This window comes from Microchirus variegatus (assembly GCF_963457635.1).
Source record: "Microchirus variegatus genome assembly, chromosome: 11".
Lineage (NCBI taxonomy): Eukaryota > Metazoa > Chordata > Actinopteri > Pleuronectiformes > Soleidae > Microchirus > Microchirus variegatus.
Window position 1 is genome coordinate 8,132,056 of NC_139812.1, and position 25,025 is coordinate 8,157,080.

The 25,025-nt window shown below is 40.3% G+C and overlaps 1 protein-coding gene across 1 annotated transcript in view; it reads left to right on the plus strand.

The window, feature by feature from the left end:
* Positions 1-25,025, plus strand: part of ttc27 (tetratricopeptide repeat domain 27) — a 182,623-nt gene that overhangs the window by 112,793 nt on the left and 44,805 nt on the right. The window contains exons 14-16 of the mRNA XM_083898147.1: positions 7,155-7,253; positions 17,404-17,456; positions 23,374-23,539. Coding sequence (XP_083754273.1) covers positions 7,155-7,253; positions 17,404-17,456; positions 23,374-23,539 — 318 coding nt within the window. The remainder of the gene's footprint in view (positions 1-7,154; positions 7,254-17,403; positions 17,457-23,373; positions 23,540-25,025) is intronic.

The window sequence follows — 25,025 nt, forward strand, 5'->3', positions numbered from 1 at the left end:
GATGCCACTGTGTCAGAGTAAATGCACTTGGAACACAGCATAACTGAATGATTTTTTTACTCCCGCCTAAAAAAATATTGCATTTTAAAGCAAATATCACCTTTAACATATGTAGTAGGAGCTTAAAAACACATGGAGGTCGTGTAACATGTGGACATGAGCTGTGCAAAGTCTGATGCTGCTGAAATAAAGCAGAGTGAAATTACAGTGGTTTTAGTAAAGAGATGTCTGGGTGTTCTCACTTTTGGCTCAGCTTGGCACCATCTGTGCCATTTGAGATTTCTTAGGTACCAAATTATTAAAAACCAATTTAATTTTATCTACATGTCACGACAGATCTAAAAAGAACTTGTTTTGAAAAAAAAAAAAAAGTATAATAACTCGCCGTAAATCGATGCTCCCTGTGCGGTGCGTAATAACAACTCTGTGGCTCTGCAGCACCTTCAGTTACGCAGCGCCATAGCTCTGGCTTACCTTGGTCAATTAGGGTGATTGACAGCTCGTTTTAAACCTCTAAATCGGTAGAATCAGACCCCGGTCTCCAAATGCACGCTATACACACCTGTGTATAACTTCTGGTGTAGGGTATGTGAGGACCTCTCAGCATGTTTTCGTTGCACCATACCACCTTCTCCAGCACTATGCATATTGGGTGATTTAAATCAAATACATATAGACACGAATAAGTCACACATACTGATCACTACCCTAAGCATCGCCAAGAAAACTATCCTCCTGAATTGGATAAATAAGAAACATTTAAGTCTAAGCCAATTCAGAAATCTAACATTAGACCACATTTCCATGGAGAGAATGTCTGCTTCTAACAAATATCAATCGGCTGACTTTGATTTAACCTGGGCCCCATTAATTGACTATATCTCTATATCTAGAGCAGGTGGGTGACGGTGCCTTGCCTGGTTGGTCTGCTATGCTGTGAGGCGGGGGCTGTGCGCTGCGGTACCCCTGCTGCACCCGGGGGCGGGCTTGTGCGTCCTCTATCTCTGGGAGGGGCATGGTGGTGGGCGTGCGAGGGACCGCCTTGCTCTGGAGGTCCTCGGGCTCTCTCTCTCTCACACACACCCACACACACGCACCCCACTACACTATAAGATAAATCTGAACTGATATAGCTGTTGTAAACCTGGATACCCTCTCTTGATATGGTTGTTAACGATTACTAGAAACCATACCCATTATACAGATGAATGCCAGTCAAATGTTGTTTATGCTCGGTTCTTTGAAGTATGTCCTGTCTGTTCTGTATTACTTTAATTGTCTAATGTTGTTTTGTGTTGTGTTCTGTGAAGTATGTTCTGTCTGTTTTGTATTACTTTAATTATTTAATGTTACATACCTAGACACTGTCACTGTTAACCTCTTCTTCACGGTTGCCCCCGAGATCGGGGGCAGCGTCAGACGCAGCTACAAAAGCGTCATAAAACCATATCTAACTTTAACAAACACATACATGCTGCATACCCACAGAAAGGTCAGAAACTCAGCTAGAAGCTCATATAAATCATTCTTATGTTCACGAAACACAGTTAAAACACCGATTAATCAAACAGCAGGAGCGGAAAAAAACCATCACAGCGCACACATTGAAAAGCGGCACGGGAGAGCCAGCGTGATTATGTAAACAAAAAAAACACGTGTCGTCTGGACAGCGGAGAATCTACAGATTCCAGAGGTACCATTTTTATCACTCTACGACCAAGATTCACGGATCCAGCCCCAAAATAAGAGCAAAACAACAACTGACTTTCAAGAAATACAAGCAGAGATGTCGTCTTACCTTTACTGTTTATCAAAACAAATTTTTTCCACCGGAACGAAACCACTTCTAATGAAGAACTACACTTTCCAGCATGCTTTGGGGATAAATCCCGGTCTGATTGATCATTACAGAGCGACATTAGATCGTTCTGATTAGAGAAGTGCGTCATATGCATTTATGTCCTTTTGACTCGCTAATGAAGTGATTGACGAGCCATATAGCATGCATGTAGCTATCTGCTTTGTTCTCGTTGCAGTTTGAACAGGTATTTGATTGTGAGAGCCCCATTCTGAACATCCTTTGTCCTGTGTAGTATTTTGGATTGTATTAGTTGTAGGCCTGGATTTTTTATCATTTTGAATGTATTAGATGATATTTGTAGCCAGAAATTTTCGTCTCGGCTGATAGATAGGTATGCCTCCCATTTTGCGGTTGGTAGAGAAATTGTGCTATCGTTATCTATTAATAGTGTATATATTTTAGACACCATTTTGGGATACATAAGTTTTAAAAGTTGTTTGATCATTGGAGGTAATTCTAGGTCTGATTTACTAGTTTTAAACCTCGCCTGGAGTACAGATTGAATTTGTATATATTCAAAAGACGTGTTGCTGTTGATGCCATATTGTTCTACTAAATTCTGAAATGGTATGAATTTGTTATCTTGGATAATTTGTTCTAGGTGTCTTATTCCTTTTTCTTGCCTTGTTGTTTTATTCCGCAGGATGTCTGGATTGTTCCAGATTCGGTTAAATTTACATGGGACATGTGAGGACCCAATGAGTTTAATAAATTCCCACCAGGCTGACAGGGAAGTATTTATATTTATGCTTTTATACCCAGATATCTTATGTTTCCTGACTTCAGAGGACTGGATGGTGATGGTTTGAAGCTGTAATTGATAGGTAGGATAATTGATTTTTTCCAGTTTATTGAGTTATCTGATGGCGAAAATGTATAAATAAGTTAAATGGTTTCGACAAGAGAGCTTTGTGAGTTTAGAAGGAAAAGTAATACATCATCAGCATCGAGGCTTATTTTGTGATGTATTTTTGTTGTTTGAATACCTTTAATATTTTTGTTTGCACAAATTGCTGCTGCAAGTGGTTCAATAAAGATGGCAAACAGTGACAGAGAGTGGACAACCTTGTCTGATGCCCCTCTGGAGGGTGAAACTTGGAGAAGTTTGATCATTTGTCCGGACAGAGGTGCTAGGTGAACTGTACAGGATTTTGATCCAGGAAATAAGGTTTTCTCTGAATCCAAATTGTTGCATTGTAACAAGAAGGAATTCCCAGTTTACTTTGTCAAATGCTTTTTCTGCATCTAGTGAGACCACTGTTGCTTTAAGTTTATTGATTGTGCAGTAGTCTATAATATTTACTAATCTGTGTGTATTAGTAGTTGAATGTCTATCTTTAACGAATCCTGTCTGATCTGGGTGAATTTTGAAGGGGGTGATTTTTTCCAATCTCCTTGCTAGGGCTTTGCAGATGATTTTAAGATCTGCATTTATGAGTGAGATTGGACGATAGCTGGATGGGAGTGAGGGGTCTTTCTCTGGTTTGAGGTGGAGACAGATATGTGCTGTGTTTGTGTGGGGGAAGAATGACACTTTCCTTAATTTCCATGACCATTTTATAAAATGTTGGTGCTAGTGTAGGCAATTTTGTCATTTAATAATCAACTGTGCGTTTCAGAACGTTATGTGGCTGCATTGTTATTCACTAGCTCTAGGGCCGGCGCAAACGTGCTCATGTGCTTGAATCATGTCTGAATGACACAGCTCTGACAAATAACAAATGAGCAGTGTTGGGCAAGTTACTCTAAAAAAGTAACTAGGTCCAGTACCAGTTACTTCTCCCAGAAAGTAGCTAAAGTAGTTACTGCGTTACAAATTCTAAAGGTAACTAGGTACATTGGAAAGTAACTATTTCAAGTAATTTTTAAATACTCATGTGTCAAATAATTCGGACACCATCCTTCCCCTCTTTGACGGAACTTGTGTGAGTGTTCAAATATTTATGATAAATCTGAATACTATAATGAAATGGACACTCAATACAATTCAAGCAGAAATCTACAGTGCACACATCTGAACTCTTTTAACGTTGCTTTGGGAAAGTGAGACTATCCATCCAATAAAATGTGATGGATTATTGAAGAAATTATAATTACTATGCTTGTGGAGTGGATTGATAAAAAATAATAATATATGTTTTGGACCTTTTGAACTTATTTATTGCACCTCAACAGGCCACAACTAAGCAAAAGTAAATTATGCTTGTTAAGCAATATACCAAAAATCAATAAATAGATTTACTCTTTAGTGTAAATTAGAAAGAATAAACAGTCGACATACGGTACGTATGTTTTTACGTAATGTAAGTACTTTACTACTAAGTAGTTTTTTCGAACTGTGGGAGGAAGCCGGAGAAAAGCCACGCACACACGGGGAGAACATGCAAAACGCAGAAAGGTCCTTGCTCCAACCAGGGTTTGAACCCAGGAACTTTCTTGCAGGATGTTTTCTTGCTGCAAAGGCGAGGGTGCTAACCACTACACCAACCGTGGGCCCTTAGTCATCTATCTTCATCTTCCTCCTCCACACTAAAATTAAAACTTCTTCAATGTCAGATTTGAACAGCGTCAGAATGACTTTGTCAGAAACAGTCTCTCTTTCGTTGGCGCTCTCGCTGTCATTTGTGCGTGTGCAGTTCTCTTCATCACGCAGCAGTCCAGCCTTTCCAAACCCATTGGTGATCGTGGATTTTTTCACGCTGTCAGGATCCATGGCAGACTTGAGCAAAAGTTGCTCTTCGCACCTAGCGTCATCTTCGGTGCATTATCTCTTCGCCGCATTGTTAGCCGCAGGGCTCGCCATTCCTGTTTCTACTGCGAACCTTTGCTGCGCACAGCGTGAGTAAGCAGTCTAAGCACCCGCCCAACTTCACCTCTGATTGGCTTACCATAGAATTTTACTCACTTTTGCAATTGTCTCATGCCCCAACCCTCACCAAGGACAAGGAGGAACAAGACATTTCTCTGTCGCTCGGCTCAGAGGTCTGATGTAAAACAACTGCCTTCAATAAAGTAACGTGACATGTTTTTTGGCAGTAACAGCTTTATAATAATGAGAAGAGTAATCAATTAGATAACTCGTTACTGAAAAAAGAAACGGCGTTACTAACGTTATTTATAATGCCGTTATTCCCATCACTGCAAATGAGAAATGACTTATGACAAATATAATGAAAAACATTTAAGTCACTCTGTGGTGTAGTGTGGATGGATCAGTCTGTTACTCAGTTCGCTGATGATGTGCCAATTCTCAGCTAGTTGCTAAATCATTAGCATCACAGTCAATACTTCATACACAAAGCTGTATCATTCACACATTATTCAAGCACATCAGCATTATCATTATACATTTTTTTTTCCGTTTAAGTCCAGTATCACCACACAAAGTGGTGTGACACTGAGTTTGGAGTAAATAACACAGCTATAATATTGAGGTACAAATCAACAAATCATCTTCAGCTTCGGGCCCCATACTTGTTTGTGCCGGCCCTAGGGCTAGTGAATAACAATGCAGCCACATAACATTCTGAAACGCACAGTGGATTATTAAAAGACAAAACATTTTTTAATCCCTGTGACTTCAAATGAACACTAACATAACGCAGATTACGACATTAATGAAAACTCACCCCATAAGAAGATGGAAGGTTAATAAGAGGTTTGGGGTGCTGGCATCACATCATTATCTCAGGCCTAACTACTGTGTCTGTTCCTCAAGGTGTTCAATTATTCTCATGCACTTTCTGCTGCTAAATAATAATCTTATAGTTTGGTGAGCCTACTGCACTGACACGGCATACACTTTCATTGCTCGCGTTAGGCGAACAATGACAAACTAAGCATGCATTTTTTAAAGAATACTTACAGTTAGTTCCACTGCAGTCTCCCCACGGTCAGTTGTCTGACACTGTGCTCCACACTGCAGCCATGAACAGCACACTTGTCCCGCCATGTTGACATGGCTCTTCCTCCCTCGCCTGCACTCTCGTATTTCATAGGGACAAGGAGGAGCTACGGTGGAGCTCTGAAGTACACTCCCTGGTGGGGTGGCAACATTCGCGGTGAAATGCGCACTCTGTTGTCACTCGGTGGGAGGTTTAAACATCGCGTGTTTTATCTCCTATACTTACACTAAGGGGAACCACTAAAACATGACTGCGTCCTGGTTTTTCACATTTTGGGGACTAGTATGGCATCCAGAGTCCCAAATATAAGTATTAAAATGATTAAAAAGTTGATTTTGCATAATATGGGCCCTTTAAACAAAATTCTGTAAGGTTTCCAAACAATAGCTCTGCTATATGGCAGAGTATCAGGGTACTTGTAAATTGAGGGTACTTGCAAATACACTTTGATCGAAGCGATCCACCCTCTCCCCTTTAGCTAAAGCTAAAAAAGTTAGCACACTCTTACCTTCTTTGTGTCCTCCATCATTACAATTACACTATATATTTTAACAGGTTTGATATTGAGAGACAAGCTCTGCCAGAGTGTCTTGTGCATGATTCAAGAAGATCAGCACGTTTCTAGCAGGTGAACAACAATGTCAGCCACATAACATTCTGAAACGCACTGTGGATTATTAAAAGAAAACACGTCCCTGTATCTGACTGAACATTAAAATTACGTAGATTAACCACGTTAATGAAAATTCACTGATAAGGACCGATAAGGACATCATCTCAGGTCATCATCTCAGACAACTACTGTGTCTGTCCTGCTCTCTTCCAGCCGCTGAATAATCCATCTGTTTGTTTTGTGACAATGAAGTCTCCTAACACGTTAGCATAAAGATCGCTAGCTTAAAATGCTAACGAGTCCACTCACATAGCATAAGTGAGATCTGTGTCTGTCTTTGTTAAGAAGTACAGCCATAGTTAAGTTATTGTGCGGTTTTCTCGCCTTCCTTTGGTCAACAAAGCTTTGATGACGACTGCTTTGATGACAATCACGCTTTGATTTCACACTGCACAAGCTCAATAACTCCACTCTTTCTCTCTCACACACACACCCATACAGAGCCAGCATGGATCTGTGCATATTAATTAGCCATGTGTATTCTCGTTGACCGTCAGCTGATTGACCGAAAAAACAACAAAAGCTCTGGAATGTGAGATCGCCACAACCAAACTCGGAATGAACCTGTCCAGCGTGTACCTCCATCCTCGATATAAATGTTAGCATCATAACTAACTTAGTGAACAGAACATTTTTGATGATTTAACATATTTGAAATTGTTGTGCTTGTGCTTTTATTGTTTTACCCACATTTCTGTGTATGTGTGTTGGACAGCTTGGTGTATGTTTTTCCCTCGGCTGTGCCTACTTGGCTCTGCAGAACTATGAGGGAGCTGCGAAGGCTTTCAGGAGGTGTGTGGGACTAGAGCCGGATGTAAGTATCTACAAACGCATGCATGCACGGCACGCACACACACACAGGTTTGTTTGTGTATCTATTCTTGTTCGGACTCTTAATTTCAATTTACTTAAAATTTATCTGGAACCTTTACTACAAGTTTATGCCTAAGTCTAACTTGGCAATGTCAGTGTTTGTCAGTGTCGTAAATTGTTTACAAGCACATGTACACACTCAAAACAAAATGTCACTGTCTACTGTAAATCATACAGCAAAGACACCAGACATGGTGGACTGGAGTCACATGACTTGGACTCGAGTCACATGAATTAGACTCGAGTCACATGACTTGGAGTCATTATTTTAATAACTTCGGACTCGACTTGATAAATTTTGCCATGACTTGCGGCTCGAGTTGGACTTGAATACTTTTCACTCGAGACTTGACTCTGACTTTGCCTCTTTGACTTGTAATGACTTGATGTCTCCAGTCAATAACTACATTTCCTGATCGTTGTTACCAAAACCGAGTGGGCAGATCCCCAAACTGTAGTAAAGGGATCCGTTAGCTCCTTTGCTTGGATTAGCTTGTTATGGTAACCACAAAACGATTGCGGGACTCCCTCTGTAGTGAACACAGCACTTTATTTAGTTCTGCAGGTGATGCTCAGCTTACTGGGTACAATGCGACAGAGAGGGGAAAAACATAGCCGAGCAACCGTATTCAGCATAACAGGCTCTCTCTCTCACTCTTCAACATCAAAACAATAACACGACACACACACTTCCTGATTCACTTGCTGACACACGCACGCATGGTACAATACACCCTACACCACACACATACACAGCCACACACACACCAGGCTTAGCCTGTAACATGGACCAGACACCCCAGATACTCATTCATTTCCGCGAGGAAATCAACAATCGGCAGAAGAGTTGATGAAGATGCCCATACCATGAATAGTTATGTCTTTTAATTGCGTTAATCTCTTCTTTAGCGTCACACGCAGCAACAAAAACGTCATAAAACCATATCTAACTAATAAACACAGACATGCTGCATACCCACAGAAAGGTCAGAAACTGAAGCTCACACATTGATAAGCGGCACCGGAGCGTCAGCGTGATTATGTAAACAGTGGAGAATCTCCAGATTCCAACGGTACCATTTTTATCACTCTACGACCAAGATTCAAGGATCCAGCCCCAAAATAAGCTTTGGGGCCAAATCCCGGTCTGATTGATCATTTCAAAGCGACATTAGATAGTTCTGATTAGAAAAAGGCAAATGTCTGCACAAATGCGCCATTCGGCTAATTTACAGCACTGTGATTGATGGGATACGGGATTACCCCGAATTTCCACCAGTCCCTGAACTTCAGTGCCGTGGTTTTGCGCCGTCCTCTGCCCAGCTTAAATCCCTTAAATCCCGGGCACACCGGGGCTTCTTGTGTGACAGCAGCGCTCATGGCAGCGAAACATACATAGAACATAGAACCCTTTTTTAGAAAAAGGGTCTTATATTCGTATTATTTACGATTTCAGTAATAACTTTTACAGAGATTGTCGTATCCAACTCAAAATGACTGAAACACTGAACACATGGTAGGTGATGCATGTTGAATGTGATAGCGCATTGTTTAACGGTGTAGCCACGTGCGCGGTGCAAAGTCGGATTTTTGCGACAAAAAAACAAACCGTTATAACTTTGCGAGTCCTGGTCCAATCTGAACCAAACTTCCTTGGATTGATGTTCCTCCAGCCCTGAAGACATCTATATGAAAATATTCAATTTCGAAAACAGCGCTCCCTGTTGACAATAGACAGAATTTTATTTGATATTTGAATGAAAAATTTATCGAAGGTTTTTTAAAATGTCGTATGGCATACGAGATAGGGGGCACCAAAGTTGGGAAACATTCTGATTTGTAAAAACAGACAACGAAACGCTTATAACTTTGCGATGGAGGATCCAACGTCCTTCCCTGGATTGATGCACTGGAGAAGTCTATATGACAATATTCAATGTCTAAACGACGCCCCCTGGTGACGGCAGACTATGCCATTTACTGTGCAACAAAAAACAAACTTGTATAACTTTGCAAATCCTGTTCTAATCTGAACCAAACTTCCTTGGATTGATGACAGTCCGACCATGGAGAAGTCTATATGAAAATATTAAATTTATAAAACAGCGCCCCCTGGTTGCTGGATATAACATTACATTTCACACTTCTTTACACTATTATAACAGGGATTGTTGTGTCCTCCTAATACATGATATGTGGGACCACAAAACTGCTCTGACCATGTCAGCAAAAGACGACCTCCTGACAGGAAGTAGAACCGCCAAAACAGGAAGTAGAATGTAACTTTGCCGTACATTGCCAGATCTCCACGGAACTTGATATGTAAGTCAAGGGAACTTCCCTGAACATGTTAATGGACACGCCTTTGACCCAACAGGAAGTCAGCCAAGGAAGTCCCTCTAACTTTACCGTACATTGATTGATCTACACGGAACTTGACATGTGAGGCCAGGGACCTATCCTGAACATGCAAACGATGTCATTCCAACAGAAAGTGTAACGCACTTAACAGGAAGTTAAACATGACTTTTCCTCTGCAGCCCATTGTTGGGAATACTTACAATTTGAGCTGCAGGTAATCCACCAGTTATTGTTGGCAGTTGACTGACTGAAACACCCAGTTGACTGGGAGTTTCACAGCAATTCTCAGGGACGATAACTGCCGCAAATCCCACTTTTCATGCAGTGCCAGTCTGGCTACTTCACAAACCAACGCACGGCGCAGAAATTATTTTCTAGACTGGTAAAAAATAATGTGGAAGAGGTGTAGCTACATGCAGGGGAAAATATCAACACTATATGATATCAAAAGAAAAAAAAGTGTTTTATAAAGCCAGTATTTAGGAGCAAACTAGTGACTAGAACAGTGGTCATCAACCTTTACTATCAAAAGAGCCAAAGTGGGGAGGATAGGACCTTTTTTGGGAAAAACGGGGAACATAGGTATGACCCCGATTAGAGTGGCAGCGATCCGCTCCGGTGAGCACGGTGCTGACGCACCCGGTGGAAATGCGGGCTTAGTCTGGTTCCGGTGCCGATGATCTTCGTGCTCTATTTTGGTTCTTTTAGAACTACGCATATGTGAAAGCAAACCGTACCCACGTCTGTTTGCTACATTGTTTGCTACATTGCAACATTTTTCTGACTGGTGCATACCAAAGCAATCGAACTATAGGTGTGAAAGTGCACTGAGATCCTCTCATGAGATGGTAACAGACAGACACACTTGTTTCATATGTGACAGATGACTAGAGTCAATTGAGACTTTTCCGTTATCAGAGGCGATTCTAGTCTGTAGGGGCCCTAAGCAAAAATTCCCAGGGGGCCCTTCCAACCAGTGTTCATCAACATTATGTTATAAATAATCCACCAACGAAAAATGTATGAGTTCAAAATGTATTTATTTTTTCGAATTGAATGAAATAACATGAAAAAACCTTGTTATTAAAAGTATGTGAAACTATAAATGTAAAGAACAATAAAATACTGTAAATAGCTTCTTTTTTTTTTAATATAAACTTAGTAAAAAATACATTTTACTGTAAAAACCCACATTATAAAACAATATAAGATATGGAACAATAAAATACTGTAAATAACTGAAAAAACATATATAAACTGAGTCCTTCAGCTTAATTTACAACTTGCAGAACGATAACTTCACACAGTTTAACGTGAGGTGACGTGGGTCCCCGTTAGGGAGGTTTCCTACTGAGATGTCATTGTTGTTTAAGGGGATGGGGATGCGGCTGCTCACTGATGCATTTAGGCTCCAAGTGTTGGGTGACCCCCTATCGGCTCGGGGCCCCAAGCAGTTGACTGCCTTGCCTGTTCATAAACTGCACGTCTACCCCTAGCGCAATGAAAGTGAGAAAATGGGTTAAAAAAATTAACGTGTTAATTCCACAAATTAATCATCCTGCGTTAATGTGTTAATTTTGACAGCCCTATTGAATATATTGAATATTTAAATATTCTTAAAATATTCAAAAGCAGAATAAGCTGTTTGGCATTAGCAGAGAAGATTTGAAAAGTTTTTCATACAGTAGATGCAACCCACATCATCAATTCTGCTGCTCATCCCACAAATGCATTTTCCTGACAAATATGGCACCATTTATTTTTTGAAATTCTTTTTTTATTATGATTTTCAGGTCCATACAAACAGTAGCAATACCTTTCTTACTACACAATACACTTACTTCAGATTTAGTCAACTGACGATGTACAATTGTAGCTCATGGTAAAGTATCACAGACATAATAAGCAGTGTAAAATTGTGCAAGGACCCATTAGGCATTCACCCATCCAATAATATACACAAATAAACTTTTTTTTTGTAAATATAGTAACATAAGAAAAATAACTTAATAAACAAAAAAAACAACAAAAAAACATTTTGGGGTTAACCTCAATATTCTGTAGAACCCTCTACTGAGGGAATGTAAAGAATAACAACAAAGACACAGAAATCCACTTATAGACAAATGATGGCCGTATTGGTGTAATATAGATTATCCATCTCTCCCATTTTTTCAAAAAACTAACCTGTTGTAGCCTCAAAGCAAAGGTAATCCTTTCCATCTTAAAAATATCATAGATTATGTCAAACCATTCCTCTACTGTAGGTTTTCCTGGTTTTAACCACCTTCTAGTGATAGCTTTCCTGCTAGCAGCACTTAGGATCCGGAATAAATATTTGACATTAGAAAAAACATTTTCTGATGTTATGGCACCCAAATACAAAGTCTCAAATTAAAATGAATGTCCAACTGAAAAACAATTCGCAAAATTGTATGTACCTCCTGCCAAAATGGTATCAATGATGTACAGGACCAGAACATGTGAAAATGGTTTGCTTCGAGGCACCACACTGTCGCCAACATGCAGAAGAATTTGAGTAGTGCCTCTTTTGTGCTGGAGTAATAAAAAACCTTACAAGGTTTTTCCAGCAAAATTCTTGCCATACAGCTGAGCTGGAAGTTTTCTATTGCATCTCACATAATTTCTCTCAATTTACTCAAAACAAGGTTTACATACAGTAAGTCATATTTTGTTTGTTGTAGATTCTTGAGATTAGCTTCTGTTTAGAGCCAGCATTAAAAGCCTCTATAAACACTTTTAGCAGAATATTGTTTTTGATTTGTCCTTCCCCTCCTTCAGAATTAATGATATTACGGCCTCTCTCCAAGAGGGGGGTATACTTTTCTCTTCAAGAACCTATTTAAAGGTGGACTGCAACATGGGGACCAAAGAACCCTCCATGACTTTGTACCATTCGGAAGGGAACCCGTCTGGGCCTGGAGCCTTATTTGATTTTGAATTTCTTTCTCTGTTATTTTAGCTATGAGATCCTGACTTTGTTCACTATTCAATTTAGGCATCTTAATCCTCTGAAAGAAGTCTTGCATATTCTCTACATCAATTTGAGGTTGGGAGTATAATTTTTTATAATATTTTTCAAAACAATCTTGTATTTCGTTTAGTTTGTAGTGTAAAGTATTTTTAATTTTATAAATTGAATTCTCCGCTTGTTGTTTTTTTAGCCTATAAGCTAAAAGTTTACTGGCTTTCCCTCCCCCTTCATAGTATTTTTGTTTTGTAAAAATTTACTTCTTTTGTATATATCTCATTTATTTCATTGATTTTCTTCCTAAGTAGCCACTAATTTTTTTATCATTTGTATTCTTGTGGTTTTGTTCCAATTGTTTTAATTCCCCTTCCAATTGAACCAATTCTTTTTGCCTTACTCTTTTTAGGTGAGCACTGTATCCAATTATTTTACCACTAAGCACTGCTTTACATGCATATCATTGGAGGGGAAACTTCCCCATTGTCATTCTGCTCCAAGTAATCAGCAGTATCCTTCTTAATTTGTTCCTTCATCTGATTCAGTACAAAATAATTTAACCTCCATAAAGTGTCTCTCCGATATCGATCAAGATTTAGTTTTAAATAAATAGGGCTATGATCCATTCTCCCCACATCGCAATCACGAACCCTGTATAGATCTTTAGCAAAGGTAAGAAAATAATCAATCCTCGAGTACGTCAAATGTGGGTTAGAAAAAAAAGTGTCGTCTCTTCTTGAAGGATTTAACTCTCTCCAGATATCAATTAACCTGATCTCTCTCATAGCCAGATTATTTTGTTTGTTCATCATCTTAGACTGGGCTTTATGTGGATTTGAGGAGTCCAGTTTGGGATTCAATCTAATGTTAAGATCTCCCCCACATATTAGAACCCCGTGGGTCTCAGCTGTTATCAAATCAAATATCTGTTTAAAGATATTTAAACAGATATTTGTTTAAATATCTGTTTAAAGGGGGGGGGTTATTCTATTTAATAGAATAACCAATGAGCCCCCTAAATTTCCCCGAACAAAAACAAATCTTCCCTCTTTGTCCTTTTATTCAAAAATTGAAAACAAAAAAATAAGACTTCCAACTGTGGGGTCTTGAAATTGACCCTGGTGGAGCCCTGATGGTAAGGGGGCTCTAGGGTAAAGCTTTCATGCATGATGATTATCTCTATCCCGGCAGCATATAGAGAAAACCCCCGACACTTACATTATAATCGTAGTTATATAGCCCGTACAATGCTTTTTTTTTTTTTTTTTTTAAGCAGAACGTGTTAAACTAATCCCTCCCTCTGCTGGGAGACTCCGGAGACAAAATAAAAAGAAAATAAGGTCTCACCCAGACTCACTCAACCGTAACATTCATAAACTCACACACAACAACAATTCAACAATTTCAGATCACTTACAGTTACCCTGAGTCCTGGCGTCTGAAAACCTGTAACTTTTCCTTAAAATCCAAAGCTCTGCCAACTCTATCACGGTTCCCTGGTCTCTTGACGGTACGCCACGTGAATCGCTGGATCCGCTCCAGAAGTGAGGCCGGGTGTTTAATGACCGACACTGGGAGTCCCCTCTTTGCCATGTCTTCTGTCGCCTCCGCCGCTGATTCGTACACCACAACTCCCTCCTGGTAAAAAGCTCTGAACCTGAAGGGGAACGGTGTCTGAAATCGGATTTTCTTCTCTTTCAGGACCGCTTTCGCTTCGGCATATTCCCTTTGTTTTTTAAGACATCCGGTGCGTTGTCATGGTCCAGATTGACTAGTTTTCCGAGGTGATCAAAATCCCGCATTTGCCAGGCCGTTCTCAGCAGCTCTTCTTTCATCTTGTAACTTGACATCTTGACATCTCGGCGGGGTGTCTCCAGGCGGCTTTGGCATCAAAGCCCGATGAGCTCTTTCTGCGCGTAGTTCAAATGTGTCCGGGAGCTCCAAACCCTCCCGCAGCAATCGCTCCACATACACTACCATTGACGGGGAATTCTCCTCCGCTCCTTCCTTAATGCCGTGAATTCTGATATTTTCACGTCTGGAGCGGCCCTCTAGATCTGTCAGCTTAGCGTCCAAGTGTATCTGAAGGTGTAGCAGCTCCTGCACCGTATCATCTGCCACTTGTACCGGTGTGTTTCGGTCGCATCAATCCTTCTCTCCGCCTCTTCGATCCTGGCATTAGTTTTGTTCATTTCTTCCCGAATCGCTGTCAGCTGCAGACATACTTGTGTCCCTGTCGTCCTCCATTACACTGCTAGGCGAGCAAGTTTGGCTAGCTCCGTCACCGTCGTTTAACTCTGTCTGCATCGGCTTTTTGTTTTTCCTTAGAGGCATTCTCAAGACTCACATACTTTCATCAAACTGAAACTATATATATTTGAAAAAATATATATATATATCCGAGTTGCGGTGGGTCACTTTGTGACACAGGCACATTCATTTAAGTGTGGAACAGTAAAGTCTATGGTTGCAAATAATGTATGACAAGAAGTGTATATAACGTGTGTATGAGAAAAAGATATTCATATGTATACCTGGTCAATATACTTAATTTCCACTGTATATGTTGGTAAAATGTGCAATGTACCCTTTAAGGCCTCGGCCACCCGCCCTTCCGGGGGAACGCGAGCCCAAGGTTACCTGGGGAGGCCATGGATGTATTATATGAACTGGATAGAGCACCGCCCCCTCTGCCTTGAAGACAATTTTTGCATGGTGGCCACTGTGGGTAGTGCAACAAAAAATCCCATGGAGCCCAAAAAGCAATTTTCCCATTGACCACAATAGTAAAAGAGATGCGTGTAAAAGTGTCCACCGGACACCTCGAGACATGGACATGGGCTTTTATAAATCTTTATATTATATATTTTTAATTCATGGAGTTTCATGTTTGAAAAACATTCCTAAAGGCCATAAAAAGCCCAGACAAATCATATTTCTAAGAGTGACGTCACAGCTGTGTACGAGCACAGCCAAGCGCAGTCATGCGGCGTCTCGGGACTGGCGCTGCTGTCAGTGAACCGTAAGACATGAAAATTTTATGAGAAATGTGAATAAATGAACACAATGAGGGGGTTTCGTTTACATTTTTTTAATATTATGACAAAGCAGGTTTTAGTTGTTTATTCGGCGCACATTAACATTTATTTTCAAACGTATTATCGATATAACGAGATGTTGTGTGAATAAATTGAGGAGATGAGACTGACATGCTGCACTTTATCACTGTGTTCAGTCCCGGACATCGTGACACTGATGACGGTGTGGACTAAGGAGCTGTGACCGACAAAAAAAACATGATTCCTGTAACACATATAAAGTAATAGTCACGGTCCTAACCCAAATAAACCATTTTTATTGATCGTTTTAATCTTTAACTACGTCATTGTACTTTTCAGCTTACTATATTCACTTCGCTATCGTTGGTTTTGCATTTATTTACAAATCCATGGTTTAAAGCCGAAGTTAACGTGACGGCGGTATTCATGAAATCCGCTAGCGCACGTCATTAGCGTACTCCCATCATGCCTTTCGCTGTTCATGTACGTGCCGAGCAAGTCGATAACGTGGACGGCTCGTTCACATAGCCAAGAGACATTATGGTAGTGACACTACTGTGCATGCTCTATGGGCCCCATAACCCGGAAATAAACGCGGAAGTCAAAAACTTTTTTGGCATATGCCCTGGAGAGCAGCTTCATAGGAATGAACGGAAGTGAAGGGGCGGTGCTCTATCCAGTCCATATAATACATCGATGGGGGAGGCGCGTGAGAGGGACAAGAATCAAATGTTATTTCACCGCTGTTTACTGTTTACTCGAGCGCACGTTTCCAGCTAGAGGACGTGCCCGGACCCAAACTTTCAAAACTTTGGATGTTGACGGACATACATATTTTTGTATTTTTTGATGTGGTATACCACTGGATCAGTGGCTGACTTTTTGCCTTTTTTTGTGGTGGATTACTTTTTTGTTTTTCGTGGCGTTACCGATGGAGGATTATTCCCGCGGCATAGCTGTTTCAGGGTTGGAAAGACTGTAGCGCGATCCAGGAAAAACCTGGATGTTTTCGTTTTGTTTGGACTTTTAGTTGACTTTTGTGGACTGGGACAGAAGGGGGGGGGATTCAAGAATGTTGTGATTTGCACGGGATAAGGGATGCCTTTATAATATACCGCACTAAGCGCGTCATTCAATTCAAGTGTGTTGCGTCTTTTCTTTTTGTTGGTGTTCAGCGCTGACTGACTATATGTTTAACGTGGTGTGTCTTATTAACACCCTTACACCTGCTCTTAGGAATATTGGTCTGTTTAAGAAGGCCCTGGGCTTTTGTTATTGTTTTCATCCCCAAGAATCTCGTGAGCGTTTATAGTGACTCAGCTGTTTAAAAATAATGTTGAATGGTTGTTTGTTACAACTTTTAACTCAAATTGTCGGGAGCACGTTCTCTAAGCTGTCATCGCTTGGCTCGTCAAACCAGAAGTCCCCATATGGCACCATTTAAAGGGGAAATAAACAGACCAAATGTCAAATACAAATGTCCTTATTTTTTGTGCTACGTTTATTAAGCAAAGGCTGTAAACAGTGCCCAGAGGAGTTGTAACATTGTTATCTTTCTTAGATCCCTTGATTTACATTGTACTGAAAGATTATTATGGATTTAATTTTAATACCAAAAACCCTCCTGCCTACCTCAACTTGACCTTTGTTTTCCTCTGTTTTTTCCCCATTCTTCCCCTCAGAATGCAGAGGCGTGGAACAACCTCTCTACAGCTTACATCCGCCTCAAAAAGAAGTGAGTAGAGTGTAACTGTGGCCCTCTGTATGTTAAACAAGTAGGAAATTTTTTGTTTAAAATAAGAAACTAAAATCTCTCAGGGTAAGTATGTAAACCTCTCTAATTGCTATATTATAATATCTGGTTAAAAATACTGATGCATCGATTATCATTTGATATTCAAATTATAACCCCTTGAAATATACCTACAGTTCCCCACCTCTACTGCCTGTCCTCCATTTAATACAGTCTGCAGCATTAATCTGTGTTTTCATCTTAATGAGGAAACAATGAGTGTGTTGCAGTATATGGCATGTAAGAGGCTAGGTTGGTGAGAGGGGTTGAGGAGGAGCAGTGAGAGGGCAAAGCAGGACACATTCTTTGCAACTTGCTCAGTCCACTCTCTAGTCTCCTTGACTTTGATTGAGCAGGAGCTGTTTTTTAATTTTTTTTAATTATGGATGGGTTTGGCCAGAAGTAACGTTCACTGGCCACTGTCAAAATTCAAATGCAATAGCCAGTGTTTGGATAGAGAGAGAGAGAGAGAGAGAGAACATTCATATTTTTAACACTATATGCAGAATTCCAATACTTTCCACTGTGAAAGTTTGGACCTTGATAAAATACATACAGTAGTTTATTTTTTTTTTACCATTTTTTGTCCAGTCCATTCCATATCATTCCATAGTTTTCTCTCAATTCTGAGTTTCTTATAGCTCTGAATTGTTCACGTTCACACAGTCATAACAAAAGCCCACAGCTAAGCCGAATTGCTTGCATAAGATGGGTAAGTGCAAGTTCAACGATTTGTGGCTCCAATTTTCCTTCATGTCTTTTTTACTTTTTTGGACGTGAAATGGGTCTTAAATTGTATTTGTCGTGGTCTTAAAAAAGTCTTAAAAAGTCTTAAATTTGACTTGTTGAAACCTGCAGAGACCCTGCAATAGCCTACTGATCTCTTCATTATGGTGAAATACCCTGCAATAATGTAGACAATAGCCTACTGGTAACAAACCATGTTTGTTCATGTATTGACGCGTGTCATAGCCTAGGCCGACAGTTTTCATTAGCTTTAATATATTGACAGTTGAAGATTTTTAAATTAATTTACGTAGGAAGTGTATCGCAGCACTTTACTGTTTCCAAGGTGACAAGGTTCAGGGGAGCTCCACCCCATGTCTAATTGTGTGGATCGGTGCATAGGTCTCACTTTGCTGATAGTCACGATAGGCACATTCTTTCTACGGGAACGGCACTAGTTTGAGTAATTTCCAGGTCTGGATAAGTATGGGAAAAGGGAAAAAGTATGGAAAAATGTTAGTGTTGTTTCCAGACTATTAATATAAATATATTAATATATACAAATCAAAACGAGTTACTAATGCAACAAAGCCTACCTGTAGATGATATGAAACGAATCAAGCTGGCTGTAGAATGGTTTCGAGTTACTGTGGTTACTGTTGCTGACTGTGATTCTCATTTATTTATTATTTTCCATGTGTGTTGCGTTAAAACCATTTATTTACATAATAAGCATCTAGCAATTGGTATTCAGATGTTGAATATTGACTGAAAAATCCTCAGAGAAGTCTTGAGTCTAGAAAAGTATGTAAAACGAGAAAAAACAGGAAAAGGTTTTTTTTCCAAAATTAGGGATTTCCGTTTTTTTCAAAATTACACAAGTTGAAGTTTTGAAGAAGCCACTACATGCTTCAAATCACAGTATTGTGGGTCCTAAAACCATAAACTTTGTGTTTGAATTAAGGTTGTTTTATCGCTGTGAATCACTCCTTGTTTGGGTGTGGTGATCTCACATTCCAGAGCTTTTGTTGCTTTTTCAGCCAATCAGCTGACGATCACGGAGAATACACATGGCTAATTAATATGCACGCAGAGAGAGGGGAGGGGGAGAGATAGTCTGGAACTTTCCAGCGCTTATGTGTGTGAGTGTGTGCAGTGCGAAATTAAAGCGTGATTATCATCAAAGCAGTCATCATCAAAGCTTTGTTTGACAAAGGAAGGCAAAGAGAACAGGACAATAAGAGCTGTGGCTGAGCAGCTTCTTCACGGACAGGGACAGTGAAAGCACAGAGACGGCTGCTGTGTGGACTGTTAGCATTTTAAGCTAGCGATCTTTATGCTAACGTGTTAGCAGACTTCATCGTCACAAAAACAACAAACAGATGATTATTCCGCAGCTGAAAGAGAGCAGGACACACACGGTAGTTGTCTGAGATGATGACATGACGCCAGCACCGCTCTATCTCCTATCGAATTTGACTTTTGGAGGCGAACAGACGTAAAACTGCAACGAAAAGGAAGCAAGCCCGGACCTCTTATCTGATCGGAGGCACTGAAGTTCTTATGGGGTGAGTTTTCATTAACGTTGTTAATCGATGTTATGTTAGTGTTCATTCAAAGTCACATACAGACGCACATAGGGACGCTGTCTTTTAATAATCCACTGTGTGTTTCATAACGCCGTTTGGCTACATTGTTATTAGCTATGCTTGCTTAGCTCGCTAGCTCGGTACTGTATTATTACAATGAGAATGATGCGCACATCGAAACTTTTGTTCGGTCAGATGAGTGTATTATAAGCCGTAAGAGGAGCATGTCACGGCCCTCTTTGAGATTTTGTACACCCGCAGGTTCAGTTTGATAATTCAAATGCTTTGAGACGAAACTCCCGTGTTCGAAACCTAACATTGCATTGAATGATGTGTGAATGCCACACCTTTGCATGCATGAATCACACATGATTAACACAATGTGTGATGAACGTGTTAATTACACGTGCAATTCATGCACATAAAGGTGTGGCATTCACACATAATTCAAGCAATACTACTGATCAATCTATACTGATTCAGTGATAAAGTGCCTGTTAACATGAACCATGATCTGAAACAAGTATTTTTTTATTTTTTTTCAGAATCCTGGGCATAAGGATTGGCATGTGAAGTTGCTGCCAACCCATGTGTCCAAGGCCTCAGTGTGGCGTCAATACATGAGGTCGGCTAAGGCTCTTGGTATGTGTATAAATTGCTTATATAGACTGCTATATGTAATCTGTAAAATGTGATTTTTTTGGGGGGAAAAGTAAAATAATTATTTTCATTGTGGTTCTTGCTGTCAACAGGTAGTGGACACAGCTCTCCTGAAAGTCGCCTCAATATTCCGCAGCTTGTTGGAACGGCAGATGGCAGAGTGATAGTAAAGACCATCGACTGGCAGACACATCTGAGTCCCTACTATCAAAAGCTCCCACAGATCAAGAGTTATCAGCACTTTAGATATTTATATTAAAAATTCTGAATTTTATGAATAAAAAAATCACGAATGGACATGATAGTGTTCCATGTGAACAGTGAGCCATGTTTTAAATATCCTGTTGTGTGCTTCTATTCTGTCACAGCTTTGATGCCAACAGACCAGGTGTGGTGCTTGCTCAAACTCACAGTGATGCAGAACCTATCGAGTTTCAGCTACTGCGCAACCCAGGAGTTCTGCCCCCTGTTGACAGTCTTCCCGTCCTGGCCCCACCACGGACAGGCAGACATATCTTTTTGAAAAAATCAGGCCTTTCTGTTCTGATGAGGCAAAAGACTTCACATGCCCAGCACCAAAGGTTACAGCGCAGAAGAGGGTGCGCTTGTGATGTCACCATTTAGCCCGCATATCAACTGTGATGGACAGAGTGGGTACAGCCACATTGTGGGGGAGGAACTGGTATTGAAGATGATAATATAGTCCATGGTCTGGAAAATATTCCTTCACACACTTAGATATATTTTATTTCTTTATTTTAGTTCTATGCACCATATATCTGGAACAAACTCCCAGAAAACTGTAGGTCTGCTGAAACTCTCACCTCTTTTAAATCAAGAGTGAAGACTTTTCTGTTTGCCGCTGCATTTCAGTAATTTCCAATACTGCACTGTAACCTCTATTCCTTATATATACTCTTGATTTTATTTTTTATCTTTTTATTTTATTTGTATCTATTTTATTTTTTAATCTTAATCTTTAAATTTTACCTGCTTGTTTTTATTTTGATGTTATATCAGATTTTATAAATGTCTCTTTTCTATGCTTTTTAATGCTTTATGTAAAGCACTTTGAATTACCTTGTTGTTGAAATGTGCTATACAAATAAACTTGCCTTGCCTTGCCTTACATTGACATGAGCTACATTCATTCCTTTTTTTTTTCCAAACTGCTACACTGTTACTGTCCTGTGGGCTAACAGACATCAGATGTCACTGACAGCTAGACTGGGTGGGGGGTTGTGACCATGTTAATGTGATGCAAATGAGCAGCTATTGGCCTGGCTCCTCAAGAAGGTCGAAATCTTTCAGGCTGAATTTCTCCCTAAAGCAGTTTGAGGAGTGCCTACATTCAAATGACCACATCTTCCTCAAAAATGATCAGATGGACATGGGTTTGACATTGTTGGAAAGCTTAGATATCACACTTTCGGAATCTGTAAATAACTCCAAATGTCCCGAAGTAGACATGTGAACCCTTTTGCCATGGCTGGACACATATGTCACAGAGGACCAGGAATAATGTTCATATAACATACTGAACTCACCAACAAAACGTTTGTTTTTGTTTTGAAATTATGTTTTGGCATGGCGCGCCATCTACCGCCGTCTACCAATCGTAGCAGTCAATAGAGTCTCAGCGGTTAAGCAGCCAAGGGTTGCCAGTTACGTAGCTACAATTGAAATGAAACGAAACCTAAAAGACCTCGGTATGAATGTCAAAAACGCCAAGATAAAGTTTGCGGCAAAGCGAGGGTCTATATAGGACATGCTTTTAAACGGTGGAGAGAGTTTAAAGCTGAGAGGAATTTCAAAACGGATGCAGACTCGCCGCAGTGTTTTGATTTTGAGTGTAGTAACCGTTTTTTGGCCACATTCTTACATAATGCACCTTTAAGAGAAGAATCAAAGATAGGCACATATTTCTAATATCAAACCAAACTGCTTTGCCGCGACAGGCACTAATGAAATACATTGAAGTGGCTCTGTGGTGTAGTGTGGATGGATCAGTCTGTTCCTGAATGAGCTGACGTTAATGAAAACTCACCCCACAAGAAGATAGAGCGGTGCTAGTGTAAAGGCAACTTAACCGGGCCCAGGCGAGGAGAGTAGAGCCGGTGGAAATGCACCATTGGTTAACCTCATGGATGTTCAGACGAGCCCACAATTGTTACGACCAGGGGAAAACCTGATCACAACATGAATAATGAGAGTCCCTCTTCCCAACTCCCAAGAAACCACCAGCAACATGTTAAACAAACCATTTTAAAGATTAGCGATAGCCGGGGTAGCTGCAGGGTAATCAGCCGGGTACCAGCTCTCATTGACATTTCACCACTTTGAACCTGGAATATCTCCCGTCGCCCCCTGCAACATGCCCTTGTACTAGGTGGTGCCCCAGCATGCATCCCTCCTCTTTAGCCAACACCAAAAGCTGCTATCTTCCACCTTCCTCATTTTCTACTGTACTGTAATTGTACAGGACTATTGAAGTTATACAATCTATGACAATCACAGCTGAAGACATTTTATTTTTAAAAGGATAGCTTTACAAACCTTTTGTAAAAGAATGATTTTTACATGATGAAATGAAGATAGGTCTTTGAATGCATTGAATGAATATTGTTAGCTGCTTCCGTTAGCTCAACCAGCTGTGAACCCATTACTTTCACTAGCTCTCATGTGCTGAAGTTTAGAATATTTGAATAAGAAGTCTGTACAAGAATGTGTGTCTTCTCTATCAGCCAATAATCCCATTTCCACTTTATTACAGTTAATCCCGTTGATATCAGCATATTAATTCTCTTGTTTTAGTCTGATCTTTTAACGTTTTAAGTATTTACTTTGTTCAATGTTCTTTCTCTTTCCATCGCTCTCATCTACAGAGACAAAGCTTTTTGTACACTACAAGAAGCCCTGAAGTGTAACTTTGAACACTGGCAGATCTGGGAGAACTTCATCGTAGTGAGCACTGACATTGGGGACTTTGGTGAAGCCATCAAAGCCTACCACCGTCTGATGGACCTCAAGGAAAACTACTTGGACATCCAGGTAAGGGACTGGGCTTAAAGGTCCATTTTGTAATACTTGAGTGTTAAGAGTTGGCATACAGTCAGGTCCATAAATATTGGGACAACGACACAATGATCTTCTTTTTGGCTGTATACACCACTACAATGGATCTGAAATGAAACAAACAAGATGTGCTTTAACTGCACATTTTGAGCTTTAATTTGAGGATATTAACATCCAAATCAAGTGAAAGGCATAGGAATTACAACACTTTCTATGTGCCTCTCACTTTTTAGGGGACCAAAAGTAATGGGACAAACTAAATAATCATACATCAAACTTTCATTGTTAAATACTTGGTTGCAAATCCTTTGCAGTCAATTACAGCCTGAAGTCGGGAAGGCATAGACATCACCAGATGCTGGGTTTCATCCCTGGTGATGCTCTGCCAGGCCTCTACTGCAACAGTTCCTGCTCGTTTTTGGGGCCTTTTCCCTTCAGTTTGGTGAAGTGAAAATGCATGCTCAATCAGATTCAGGTCAGGTGATTGACTTGGCCATTGCATAACATTCCACTTATTTGCCTTTAGGGATGTCACGGTATGAAAATTTAACCTCACGGTTATTGTGACCAAAAGTATCTCGGTTTTCGGTATTATCGCGGTATTTTTTAAAAAGTGTGTGAATATGTTCAGAAAGCATTGATAGTCCTAAAAGCTATGCATTTTTAATATGCTGGCGGTGGGCACTGCAGCTGTACTATCATGTTAACATTATTGACACAGTATTTTGGGTCTCAAAACCATAAACTTTGTGTTTGAATTAAGGTTGTTTTATCGCTGTGAATCACTCCTAGTTTGGGTGTGGCGATCTCACACTCCAGAGCTTTTGTTGCTTTTTCAGCCAATCAGCTGACAATCACGGAGAATACACATGGCTAATTAATATGCAGTACAGAGAGAGAGAGGGAGAGGGGAGAGATAGTGCATAGAAGTTTCCTGTGCTTATGTGTGCAGTGTGTGTGTGTGTGCAGTGCGAAATTAAAGTGTGATTGTCATCAAAGCAGTCATCAACAAAAGCTTTGTTTGACAAAGGAAGACAAGGAGAACATGACACTAAGGCTGAATCCCAATACCAACCCTTAGCCCTCCCCCTTCCCCCTACCCCTTTGTCAGAGTTCCCCTTGGCCCTCAAAACAGAGTTGAGGGAGCGAGGGGTACGAACGTTCCCCTAAGAAATGAGACACACCTCCATTACGTCATCACGTCGTCCAAACTTGACGCTCGCGGACTGCTACATCAACACTCCGGCACAATTTGTTAATGTTAAAAAAATAGCGATAGCAGCTAGCTAACCACTTACGAAAGGAACGCCGGGATAGCATCGGCTACGACTAGCTAGTAATTCAAAACAAACTTGACTAGTGATTCAGAAACACCGTTGACAATTGAAGAAGACCACAATACAATCATTACACATGACTGTCGTGATTAAAATACTGAAAATACATCTGTGCGAGTCTTTAA